Source organism: Saccoglossus kowalevskii, chromosome 15 (assembly GCF_978046115.1).
Source record: "Saccoglossus kowalevskii chromosome 15, keSacKowa6.1, whole genome shotgun sequence".
NCBI lineage: Eukaryota > Metazoa > Hemichordata > Enteropneusta > Harrimaniidae > Saccoglossus > Saccoglossus kowalevskii.
In genome coordinates, this window is record NC_140655.1 from 34,763,296 (window position 1) to 34,777,430 (window position 14,135).

Sequence of the window (14,135 nt, forward strand, 5' to 3'; positions counted from 1 at the left end):
TGTGTTACTGGCTTAGTTTATGTAGGTGCTGCTGTCTTGTATTAAAACAATTTTTTTTTTCAATATTGTGCTAAAAGAATTAATATTTTCTCATCACTTAGTAATGATATGAATTTATTTTCATTACCAAGTTTGTTAAATTTTGGTATACTTTTATTAGCTAAAATATAAAGTTTTAACCTTATTTCATTGTAAGGAGTACAATTTTTGATTCTGTCTTAAATATCCATTCCCGTATACCGGCCTGTTTCAATTTTCAGACAGTAGTTACTAAGTCTAAATTTTGTTGAGGATTTGCGAAATTTACTGTTTTTCATATTTGTTAAGTAGTTAAAGGGCGATGGTCCATTTGTGTTGATAAACATTGATTTTCCCACAATCCAATGCTTGGAAATCATGAGTATGAGGTTTGAAGCCATTTTTGTTTACATGAGGCCATATATCTACCGCCCTTTAAATAGGATAAATAGGATAACGATAAATAGCCTTGCAAATTCTCACTATAGTGATTTTTCATTTACGGGTAAGTTTGTGTGGGAGTTTTACGATCGTATGCCCTTACTGACGTCAACCAAACTTGTTATGTGGGAAGTTGGCACTTACAGGTACTACACCTTGCCCAAGAGTGACCTGGATGTAGTTGTGGCAACGGGTAACCTAATTCTCCCAAGTCCAAAGACTCCACAACCGGATGCAGTTTTAACGTCATATCCAGGAATGCAGCATGTACATGATTTCTCTTAAATTCTCTATCAATATTATGACAATGGCCTTACACTGCTCAACAGCATTTTTTATTGTACATTACCGCAGTGTTTTTTGTTTGTTTTTTGGTGTGTTTGTTTTAAATTTCCAACACGAGTGAGTGGCATTTTCATACATTGATGTTTTTTATTTTCAATTATTTAGCACAGTTTGATTTCAATGTTTTAGAGTTGTTTTAATTGATTTGTTCTTTTTATTTGTCCCCTTTGTTGGAACATACGCAATAATGTGCTATGGGATTCCATTAGAATTTTTTGTAGAAATATTTCAATATAATGGTTATTTAATAGAAAATGATTATACTCGTTTATTATACTCGATCTCAGTATGGAGGTATAAACAGATACAGTTTATACCTCCATGATCTCAGAAAACAATAACGATTATTGTTATAAGAGACTTGATATAGAAGATTGTTATTATTACGTCAGTGAGGGCGCAGTTTTATTATATTCTGTAACGAATGTGAATAACGAACTCTAGTCAATGGCCCTCATTAGTCACAACTCTCTGTCATGACTTTGATGCAACCCTATGTTAAAAAGAAATATTCATGTAGATTTACAATAAAAATCGAGCAATCGTTTAGCATCGTTGCTGACCTTTGACATACGTGTAAAAAGAGTTAGCTGCGATTCCGTACCTAGTTCCAGATTGCGACCGAGGTTACTCTCATTTATTGTGTTATTATTTCCGTTTTCTATTGTTGGGTCGCTATCTTTGGGCAAGCCATGGACGGTCAGACATGGGGCTATGGACCAAAGCTAGTCAAGGCTGAGTGATTCGATTAGATATGGCGTACTATCATGCAAAAAATGGCGAACATGTCGGTCTCCTACAAGAGGAGCGTAGTGGTAGCATCTCGTCGGGCGACGAACACTCATTTGAGAGATCCGGTTCAACCGTCAGACGTGAGGAAGGACTGACTTTGGCCTGGCGAGATCTCACTATCAGTATTCCATCCACAGAAACAAGAGATCTTCCGTGGAGCAAATCTTCTGAAACGACGTCGAGAATTATCTTGAAAGGAGGTACATGAATTTCATTCTCTGTGTTGTCTTATTTTTTTTTATTCTTCCGAATTCTGAATCAGCGTTGTCAGAGTGGGCGATATTGACTATTTATGATTTATTTCACCAATAATAATAACAATTCTAGTAATCTTATAATAATAATAATAATAATAATAATAATTTCTTGGTGTGGACCACAGAGGTAGTTCATCCGAACTAATCTAGTCTGTGGCCCAATCCTAACCAATATACATTTCTATGCAGGCTATATATACATATATACATATATACATATATACACATATACACACATACACATACGTACACATACGTGCACACACATACATATATACACATACAAACAAAAAACAAAATCTCCAGAAATAAATAAGTAAAATAATAATAATAAAAAAAAAAATGAGAGAGAACAATCGTGGGCAAGTACAAATAAAGTTTAGCTGCAAATAATATTTGTATCATACATATGATAAAGCTAGTATTTAAATATTAAAGTACGGTGTTCAGTATATGTTGTTTTAGGGAACTTTTGAAAGTTATTCTATTAGTAATTTGTTTGATTGGCTCAGGTAGAGAATTCCAATGTTTTACGGCTGTATATTTTAAAGTATGTTGGGAAAGTGAAAGATTCATCCTGGGGACATAGTAGTTATTACCTGACGCAAGTCGTGTTCGATATAAATGAGGTAGAGGGGAGAGATAGTCATTGATAGTATGGGCATAGCGGTTGCTTTTCAGATCATAAATGAACAGACATATCTTAAATTTACACAACTTGTGAATATCAAGTATGCCCAGTTTTTTAAATAGAGGGGCAGTATGTGCATTGTAAACAGCAAAAGAGATAAGCCGTACAACTTTCTTTTGCAAAAGAAGGATAGGCTCTAATAGTGTATGATAGGCGTTTCCCCATACTTCTAAACAATAACTAATATGCGGGAGAATCAGGGAATTGTATAACAAAAGTAAAACTGATTTGGGCACATAATGTCTGATCTGGGAGATAATACCAACTTTGGGGGCAATTATTTTTTTTACTTTTTCAATGTGAGGTTTCCAGTTGAGGTGCTGGTCAATGGACACGCCAAGATAATTGATTGAACAAACGCCCTCTATCTCAAACCCATTTATATCCAAGCTGCCCTCAATGCCCAGGTGTTTATGAGGCGTTTTAATAGTCATGCATTTGGTTTTTTCTACATTGACTGTAAGTTTGTTGGCACTGCACCATTCACAGACTCTTTGAAAATCGTTGTTAGTATGTGCAAGTTTGATTGTGTTACTTTTAATATACTGAAAGAGGTTAGTATTGTCTGCAAATAGGCGAAAGTCAAAAGCATTAGTTGAGTTATTGATATCATTTATGTAAATTAGGAATAAAAGTGGGCCAAGAATCGATCCTTGTGGAACACCACACTTTATTGGTTTATATGTAGATGTAATATTGTTAATTTTCACTGATTGATAACGGACAGAAAGGTAGTTTTTAAACCAGAGTAGCGGGAGCCCTCTGATCCCATAATATTGTAATTTGTGGAACAGAATATTGTGATCTATAGTATCAAAGGCTTTTTTCAGGTCGATAAAAATTCCAAAAGTAATATAACCTTTGTCCAGTTTCTCGGCTATGTCTGAGATCAGGTCGGCTAGGGCAAGTGTTGCGCTGTGTTTTTTACGAAAACCAAATTGTGTTTTGATAAGTATACTTTTTTTCTCTATGAAATTAATCAGCTGTTTATTAACAATTGATTCAACAATTTTACTAAATGTAGGCAGGATAGATATGGGTCTGTAATTGTTGGTATCTGTAGTAGGTCCTTTTTTATAAATTGGGGTAATTTTAGCAGTTTTGAGAGAGTCTGGAAAAATGCCTTGGCTCAGTGAACAATTGATAATATGTGCGAGAGGATGAGAGATTAGGTGCGCGGCGTCTCTTGCTAGTTTTGGGTGAATGCTGTCATGTCCAACAGATTTATTCGGGTCAAGGGAAATAATTTCTTTGAAAACGTTGATGTCGCTTACAGGATGAAAGAAGAAAGAGTTTAGAAAATTGCCAGTGAGGTAATCAATGAAATCACCAGAGCTAGTAATTTGAGCGGCAAGATTTGGACCGATATTAACAAAGTGGTCATTGAACTCATCTGCAATATCTGAACTAGTGGTCAGTATTTTGCCAGAATTGCCTGAAATTAATTTCTGTGGAACGGTTGAACGATTAGACTTATTAAGGACTTCGTTGACCACTTGCCATGTTTTGTTGCTATTGCCACGGGATGCTGAAAATTTGTTTGAATAATACCGTTTCTTGGCCAATTTTAGTAATTTAGTTAACAAGTTTCTGTAGGTTTTATATTTTTTTAACAATTTAATATCAGTTGGTTTGTTTTTCAATTTGCCAAATAATTTATGTTTGGTTTTGACCGATTTAAGGAGACCTTGGGATAGCCAGGTTTTTCGAAGAGATTTAGATTTAACGTGAATGGTTTTAATTGGAAGATGTTTAGATGAAATACCGTAGTAAATATTATAAAATAATGTGTACGCGACATTAGGATCGGTACAATTATAAACTGACTGCCAAGATGCATCACTTAAGTCGGTCAAAAACCGGTCTTTATTATAGTAGGAAAAGTCGTATTTCTGAACATGATTATCTGTCTGAAACACGTGATTAAGACGTTCAATGACACCAAATATGGGGTAGTGGTCAGTAATATCGGTTTGAATAGTACCGCAATCGAAGAAATAATTTGTAATGTTAGTAAGGAGGTGATCGATGGTCGTGCTTGTGTTGTCAGTGACGCGTGTTGGGATGTTAATTACCTGGGTAAAATTGTAAGTACTTGTTAATGTTAGATATTGGGAGGCAGATGGTGAATCTGAAGAGGTGTCAATGTTCACATCGCCAAGGATAATGCATTCATTACCACTAGCAGACAGCTGATCTAGACATGCTTCTAAACTGTTGAGGAATTCTGAATAGGGAGTATTGGGTTTTCTGTAATTAACACCTATGATAACTGTTTTGTTGTTAATGGTAGTTTTCACAAAGACCGATTCACAGTGCATAATAAAATGTCAATATGGGTGAAAGACAAAGAGCTATGAATGTACAGTGCCACACCACCACCCCGTAAGTTATCTCTGTGATTGGTGATCAAGTTGTAAGCTGGAATATTATATAAATCGCAATTAGTTTCAGAATGCAGCCAGGTTTCACTGAGGCCAAAAAACATAAATGTTCTCTCCAATACATTAAGAAAAGTTGTTAGCTCATCAAAATGTTTAGACAGTGATCTAATATTCAGGTGAATAAAAGCACATGATTGTGAGGAAGAATTAAGACTGTTATTGAATTGGTTAACAGTATATGAATTACAATTGTACTTTAAAGGTGTTGATTCCATGGTTGTGGATAATGATAATAATGGATGCTAAAACTGAATACAGTTACATGATGCGATGAATGTCACTAAGTTGTGTTATACTTATCACTGGTTCACCTTTGTCCTTCCTTACATATATTTTACCAGCGTTGGTCCATATGTAGCGATATTGAGCTGCTTTGCGTCTTTGATTTGCGCTGTAGAATAGTTGTTTGTTCAATGAAGTCAGGTTTTCGTTGAGGTAAATTGGATTGCTGCCGGTATTAACAATATCATTTGTGGTTTTGTTTTTCAGGTATTTTCTGGAACTGTATATTTTGTTACGCACAGTACGTCTTGTAAACTTCGCAATAATCATTGAATGTCGTGTTTCTTCTAGTTGATTGTAGTCATGGCGAGTAGATCTGCTTGGTAGACGGTGTGAGATGTCGATGTCGCCGCGGGTGATCTCAACTCCAACGGACGACGCGACCTTAATTACTATGTCGTCGGTGTCTTCGTCTTCCATAACAGGGATTCCTTTAATTTCAATGTTATTGCGGCGTGTGTATTGCTGTAGATCGTTCAAATCCACTTGCGTTCTAGCTAGCTGGGTTTGTAGATCTTTGTTTTCATTTTTGAGGCTAATCAACTGGGTTTTGAAGTCCTCAAAAAAGTCACATACATATGTGACTGACTTTTGAAGATTTGCTAGTTTGGTTTGAACATCTGCAAACTATTCCACCTTCGATGTTAGTTCGAGTAGTGTTTCCTGTATGGTGTCCAGTTTTGATACGTCAGGGTGTGGCAAGCTTTGTTCTCCCTTGGAGAATTATTAATATTAACATTCGGTTTTCGGCATTTTGGTTGCCCTGACAACGGAAAGTAAATAACGCCCACTCATTCTCATGTCCACCTTGCAAATCAAACTGATGTAAACAAACAAACAATTTATTAACTCATAACAACCTTCTGAAGGAGGTTAAAGGTTACAACAACAACAAAAATTACAGAAAAAAATTAATCAAATTACAATGACTAATAGTTTAAAGACAACCAGAAACAGACTAAATTGAAGTTAGTAACGGAAATATATAATAAAGTAAAATGAAACACCACCAAAAAAAACTATAAACTGAATATAAAAACAAAAACCCAATGAATAGGTTAATGACTAAGTAGGTGCTGCTGTCTAATAGCAAAGCTGTATTTCAGATATTGTGCCAGAGGAATTGCTAAGTTATTATTTGACATTATTTTTATGAATTTATTTTCAGGTGTGAGATTAGTAAAGTCTGGAATAATCTTTTCAGCTTCATTGTATAAAACGACCCTCTCTTTACTATATACTGGGCATATTATGAGGAAGTGATGTTCATCTTCAATATCATTTTTATTACACAATTTGCAGATTCTGTTGCTACTTTTGATTCTGTTGTGTCTTCCTTTTTCAATTTCTAAACTGTGATTGCTCAGTCTGAATTTAGTTAGGGTACTTTTCAGTTCTTTATTTTTTAGCTTAATTAAGTAGTTTTCCAAAATGAAGTTTGTTTTAAATTTGTTGTAAGTCCTCAGTTTGTTTTTTGTATTAGTGTTTTGTCTGTTATCATCATTAATTGAGTTAATCCAATGTTTTATAAATACATTTTTTATTTTATCATATATCCGTGACATTTGTGATGATTTTAGCTCATTATTGTCAATATCTGATAGTGTTGTATTTGTAGATTTCAGTACTGAGTTAAGTTCATTGTACCACTTACTTTTTATAGTCTTGTTAAGTAGGAAGGCTTCCTTAATAATGGGGTTTTGAATTTTGTTTAGGTGGTTTGTATATTTTATTAACTGTTTTTTAATGAATAAATCGATAGGATATCTACCCAACTCACTATAAATTCCCAATTTCGGAGTGTTTTTTGAAACGCCTAGGATGAAGCGACAAAAGCTGAGGTGTACATCTTCTATAGTAGAGTTGAATGAACTTTCTTCAGCCCATACTTCACATCCATATATAAGAATTGGTCTTATTAGTTTATCAAACAATGATAACAATAATGAGGGACTGAGGCTTTCATTATGACCTAATTTGGCTTTCAAAGAGAATAATGCTTTCATTCCTTTGTATTTCAGATGTTTCATAGCAGCTTTAAATTTTCCATTAGGACTGAGAACAATACCTAAATAATTATAATTTCTCACGATGTTAATCTCATTCCCTTCAAAAAAGAATAAATCACTGTCATAGAGTTTATTATTTTTATTAAAAACCATAATTTTTGTTTTTTCTGTGTTCACAGCGAGTTTCCATTTCTGTGTGTATTTTGAGACATTATCAAGGGCATTCTGGAGGCCACTTTTGGATTTAGAAAGAATAACTATATCATCTGCATACATTAGACAGCTGATTGGTGTGTTATTTAAATTTGGTGGATCACATGATTCATGGTCCAGGGTATTAGTTATGTCACAGTCCCTCTATCATTAATAAAAATGTTAAAGAGTGAAGGGCTCAGATTACACCCTTGCTTAACACCCAGTGTTGAATTAAATTGATTGGTTAGTCCATCTTTCATTTTTATTTTATATTTTATATTACTGTACATACTTTTAATAATTTGATACATTTTACCTGTCACTCCATTGTTTAATAGTTTCCAGAATAGACCATCATGCCAAACACTATCAAAAGCCTTTTTCAGGTCTAAAAAACAGGCATAAATTTTGTTTGTTTGCTTTAGCTTTTTTTTTTTTTTCATTCACTGTATTTTCATGCTGATTGTTGTTGGTGTGTTTTTCAATAATAGTTTTCAATATAAATAGGTTGTCAGTTGTACAACGACCTTTTCTGAAACCAAACTGTTGGTGGGACAAAATGTTATTTTTCTCAATAAAAGTGGTTAGCCTTGTATTAAGGATACTTGTAAATAGTTTGCCAAGGCAACTGGAGATTGCTATTCCCCTGTAGTTTGAGGGATTTAATTTAGATCCTGCTTTATGTATGGGTATTATTAAACTTGTACTCCATGCATGTGGGAAGATATTTGCATTGTAAATAGAGTTAAATATTTTTTAATAGGTTTGATGAGGTAATGTTCACCGCATTTTAGTATCTCATTACAGATTTGGTCTTCTGCAGTTGATTTGTTGTTTTTCAATAATCTGATGGCTTGTTTAATTTCATTATGTGATATTGTTTTCTTAACCGCTGACTATATTAAGAATAATATGAGGTTACTACAAGGATACTCAAAGTATGCACGACGAAAGTACGGCGACAGTATCGACCGACCTGCAGCACAGTATCCTATAATAACCTTATTATTATTTACATCTTTCCCTCCCAGGGATCGATACATCATGGAAATGCCCAAATTCAAAACATTTAGAACAGATTTAGCAAACTTGCTTGTGTGGGGACCGCGGTCAAACCCTAGGGGCAGCCATGATTGTTTTTATTAAAGTAATGCATATACGCATAATAATTATATATTTAGAATTTGTGTTTCCTAATATGGTAGGATGAATATACCCAGTGCAATTACCTCAAAATTACGGCACGCTGTAATGAAATTACAAATTCATTTTTGGCTTAAAGTAATAAAAGAAAAGTAACAAGTGAAAAATAAAATGTTACCAGTGAAATAACATAAGTAAAAACTAATGCAGATTGTGTTTTTCAAAACACATTTTTAAATACAGTGTCACATGTCTAATTATTTTAAAATGGTGGTAATAATAATAGTATTACAGCAAGTCTCAGAAGTATTGGGGCAGCCAATTTGCAAACTCGATAGCGAATTGACTAACTGCTTGAGTTTTGACTAAATGGTTGGCTTTCGAATCACGCTGGCGCCGTCTTGCGGTCACGCCTACTTAAGACAAATCTATGTAACAGTAGCTAGGGACGATCATCATAATTTAGGAGCTAATCAGCGATGGTCTTATAGTTGGATGGCGACTTCGCTTTGAAATATACCAGGGAAAGTATTATATGGTCCACACAAAAACAACGAATGAGGTCGATTTTTTCAGCGATTGGCTAAATGTTACCCCAACGGATCATTTAAGTGTGAAAGTTTGTTATTTCCTCCCTGATTTGTAAGAAACTGTTTCTCAACTTGTCTATTTAGTTTCAAGCAGTGTTCAAGAAGGTTAACCTCCTATAATAAATATCGGTAGATTAATCGCATTTATAATATTATCACGCCAGCTGACTGTGGCCATTTCTTTCGGGCTCAAATCATTCGGGGGATCCAGACATGTACCAGGCTGAGGATGCGTAAAAACATTCTATGTCCCCTAATGCAATATAGACTCGCAAAGAGTGGACGCGGTCACAAAACTGGCGCCAGCGAAATTCGAAAGCCAACCGTTTAGTCAAAACTCGAGCAGTTAGCCAATTTGCTAGCAAGTTTGCAAATTGGCTGCCCCAAAACTTCTGAGACTTGCTGTAATAACCCGCAATAGTATTCCTTTCATCAGAGTAGTAGTTACGATCTGTGATGAAATGGACATCATTTTAAATACGGTCACTCTATATACACAAATCGCTTAAGTTAAATGCAAGCCATTTTTTTTGTTTTTCCTTTCTCAAAAATACTTTTCTTATTTTGAAACCATTTTGTTACCTCTTCCAACCCCCTTGTGATATTCCACCCTTACATGACAGTATTGTGTTGTCACATCACTATCCAATTTTGGCTTTCATAACACGCCTCACGTTTTTACATACACAGAATTTATTATTTCTGTTTAATCACAATTATTTCATTTATTGCGTATGGTTTATTGAGTGAAATATTAATGTTATACACAATTCAATCTTTGAAACAACAGAAATTAACACACAATTAAAGCTAATAAAGGCACTGCAATCTACTAGCAATGTAAACTGATTGCCGAATACATAATTTTAGGTTCAGATTATTTTTACAATGTTTCTAAGTTTCATTTATCATTATTTAGTAAAGAAATTATTATTATATCCGTAATATCTGACAACTCAACTCACATTGAAAAATTCTTATTTTTGCACAAACTTCTGTCTTTCTTTACATCATATGCATGTGATCGCATGCCGGCCTGCAGCATCAATGACATGACATAATATGGCAGCCTTTAATAGTGCATTAATATGGCAGCCTTTAATGTGACCTACCCCATTACTGGAGATAGATTTTATCAACGTCTGTTTCAGCTGTTTACATTGCTTTATAAATCATGACATTTTGTTTAAATATACATGTATATCAATAATAGCGATTATAATAATTACTTTTATTAAACTACTAAAACCACCAGATGGTTCTGTATGATAAATACAAGGAAAGAGCACAAGTTAACCCACAAATTCATTGTTTTTTATGAACTTGATGATTATGTAATTATTAATGAGTGTTTCTTTCAGTTATTAATGGAAAACTTTTCAAAGATTGCATTTTCTTTCCTTCAAATTTATTTTGACAGTACTGTAGTTGATTTTCAACTTTTACTCAGCACATTACTCAGTTATTATTATTACAAAATAATAATGATTTATAAAACAAAGATATATACAACTTGATAAAGTCATGCTAATTGTGAGACATAAAATCAGGCTCACAAAACGAATATTTACACGCAACGTACGTGTGTACAATGTAATTGTACCACTCAGATACCAGCCCCTCCCCAGGGTGTTCTAATGGTACCCCTCATATACCTGCCCCTCCACCACCATGGTGTTCAATTGGTTCCTCTCAGATACCTGCTCCTTCACCACCAGGGTGTTCAAATGGTACCCCTCAGATACCTGGCTCTCCACCACCAGGGTGTTCAAATGGTACCCCTCAGATACCTTCCCCTCTCCCAGGGTGTTCAAATGGTACCCCTCAGATACCTGCCCCTCTGCCACCAGGGTGTTCAAATGGTACCCCTCAGATACCTGCCCTTTCACCACCATGGTGTTCAATTGGTTCCTCTCAGATACCTGCCCCTCCACCACCAGGGTGTTCAATTGGTTCCTCTCAGATACCTGCCCCTTCACCACCAGGGTGTTCAAATGGTACCCCTCAGATACCTGGCTCTCCACCACCAGGGTGTTCAAATGGTACCCCTCAGATACCTTCCCCTCTCCCAGGGTGTTCAAATGGTACCCCTCAGATACCTGCCCCTCTGCCACCAGGGTGTTCAAATGGTACCCCTCAGATACCTGCCCTTCCACCACCATGGTGTTCAATTGGTTCCTCTCAGATACCTGCCCCTTCACCACCAGGGTGTTCAAATGGTACCCCTCAGATACCTGCCCCTCCCCCAGGGTGTTCAAATGGTACCCCTCAGATACCTGCCCCTTCATCACCAGGATGTTCAAATGGTACCCCTCAGATACCTACCCCTTCACCACCAGGGTGTTCAAATGGTACCCCTCAGATACCTGCCCCTCCCCCAGGGTGTTCAAATGGTACCTCTCAGATACCTGCCCCTTCATCACCAGGATGTTCAAATGGTACCCCTCAGATACCTGCCCCTCCACCATCAGGGTGTTCAAATGGTACCCCTCAGATACCTGCCCCTCCACCATCAGGGTGTTCAAATGGTACCCCTCAGATAGTTGTCCTCTCCAGAAAGTTCAAACGATGCAACTCAGACACCTGTCTCCACCCCTATCCCCCACAAGGGTTCTTATGGTTTAAAATTGCTCAAAACTTTGTAGTCAGAAAGTATTTGAAAGTGTTGTTTTCCTTCAGCGAAAATATAGGTTATAATATTGAAACAAAATTTTTATTTTTATGTTATTTTCATTGTTGTTTTAAGGGGCGACTAGTTCTCAAATGTACTTGTGTCATGTTAAGGTAGCAGGACTATTATTTGCATACTTGTTTTCATCTTCTAATTGTGACTAAATGACTACAAATAGACCTGGGAAAGTATATATTTTTAGAATCGCCAGACTTCAAGCTTTTCACAAGTGTATTTTTGCATGCCCGTATCTGCATTCTACGACGCGTTACTCAATCAAAGGTGAAAAATTACTTTTTCTGTAAAATAAAAAATTACGCATTTATGATGGCGATAAGAAGTATTTTTTTCACTTTTCCTAGTTGTTCAATAGTCTGGTAAATTGAATGTGTCTGGTTAGTTTTATTCAAGCAACGCGTTTTAAAAAATAGTGTCCTGAATTTCAATTACTGTTTTAGTCGCATTGCCCCCAACTCAAACCACAACTCGTTGGTAAATAATCGATGAAATAGTTTGTCTGGACACATTCAAGTTCCTCTCATTGTCACCTTAAAGCTGTTAAAATTTGGTGTTAATCCGACGACAATAAGTATACGTTATTTTTTGTTAAAGACCTTGTATTTTGAAAAACATAAACTCCTAGAAAAGGTCCATGAAGTAACAGCAAAGATTTTCAAGCTTGTTTATCGGCACAATCAATTTGTTTTCCCATCAAGGTCTGTTTTACCATGTGTAGGGACATCCAAATGTGTGAGGCTATTGGAAACCAAAAAAATAAAGGAATGGGATAGCTATAATTGGATAAATTCGGCATATGAAAACACCAAAATCAATGATTTTTTTCAGTGGCTGTGTGACCTTGTGTCTGACACATTCATATGCAAATGACTAATCTGTGAAACAAACAGGGGCGGAGACAAACCACTCAAATGTTTGGAAACACTCATTGTGTGTCAGATAGCTACTGATAACACATCCTAACATTGCTTTGTCTTGAGGTTATCTTTGAAACTTATAGGCACACAGATTAAACCTGTGTTGTTGATTTTGGAAAACACTACTGAGGCTGCCTTGCTTCCCTTCAGAAAATCTACATTTTAACCAACTTACATGACATTCTATGTTATATTGACTTTATCATATGAAAGTTTATGGTGCATTTCATCAATTAATAAATAAATGTGAAAATCGTAATTTTCAACACAAATAATAGTCTCGCTACCTTAAAATTGGATGTACAACCATTAATTTCAAGCCCTGTAGGCTGATTCACAAAAATGTTGTAATAGGTTATTTCTTTTTCCACAGTTGATGGGTATGGACATCCTGGTTCATTGCTGGCAATACTTGGATCTAGGTTTGTGACTTTATTATATTATTATTGTATTTTTTATCATTTCTGTCAATTTTGTTCACTGTGATGATTTGTTTTATCTACAGTGGTGCAGGAAAAACATCTTTGTTGAATGTTCTTGCGTTTCATGATTTTGGTCAGCTTGAGGTCAAAGGTCAAGTTACAATAAATGGAGAACCTTTATCAGATCACATGTCCAGTCTGATGGCATATGTACCTCAAAATGACCTCTTCTTTAGTTTGTTGACTGTCAGAGAACATTTGCAATTTCAGGTAAGGCATTATTGGTCAAATAAAGTGTAATGTACATTATGGTTTCCTAAACTAGATTTTGGAGTAGGAATTGTATCTCAAATCACAGTCCCTATAGAGGGACTGTGCTCAAATGCTACTTCGGGGCCCATTGCTGCTGCTCTGTGTATCTCAAATGCTACTTCAGGGGCCCGTTGCTGCTGCTCAGTATATCTCAAATGCTACTTCCGGGGCCCATTTCTTTTTACTCCTGACACATCTAAGAAGTATCCATTGTTGTCTTGTATTGTTTCAATTCCTAAAAACAACACAAAAACAATATTTACATAGTAATAACAATGACGCCTGCTGAGTCCAGGTATTCAACTTGATATTACTATGGCAATTCAATTGTGAAATATTGTATATAGGAGATTTACCCATAATTCATTGCTTATCCTTTTCACAAGGCTATATAAAAAGATTTTTTTTAAATACCCACAATGCATTATCAACATCTTATAAGGAATACTTTACAGGCCCTTGTAAGAATGGACAAGTTCATTTCTAAAGAGAAGAGGATGGAGCGGGTTGAAGAAGTGATGGAAGAGGTTGGTAATAAAATGTTGTGAAGTTTATTTTATATTAATGAGATTGATTTTTGGTGCACTC

At 35.5% G+C, this 14,135-nt stretch overlaps 1 protein-coding gene across 2 annotated transcripts in view; it reads left to right on the forward strand.

The window, feature by feature from the left end:
• Positions 1 to 1,370: 1,370 nt before the first annotated feature.
• Positions 1,371 to 14,135, forward strand: part of LOC146734338 (protein white-like) — a 37,077-nt gene continuing 24,312 nt past the window's right edge. For both annotated transcript variants that reach the window (XM_085490752.1, XM_085490753.1), the window contains exons 1-4: positions 1,371 to 1,796; positions 13,187 to 13,235; positions 13,319 to 13,505; positions 14,003 to 14,074. In XM_085490752.1, coding sequence (XP_085346878.1) covers positions 1,559 to 1,796; positions 13,187 to 13,235; positions 13,319 to 13,505; positions 14,003 to 14,074 — 546 coding nt within the window. In that variant the 5' untranslated portion in view covers positions 1,371 to 1,558. The remainder of the gene's footprint in view (positions 1,797 to 13,186; positions 13,236 to 13,318; positions 13,506 to 14,002; positions 14,075 to 14,135) is intronic.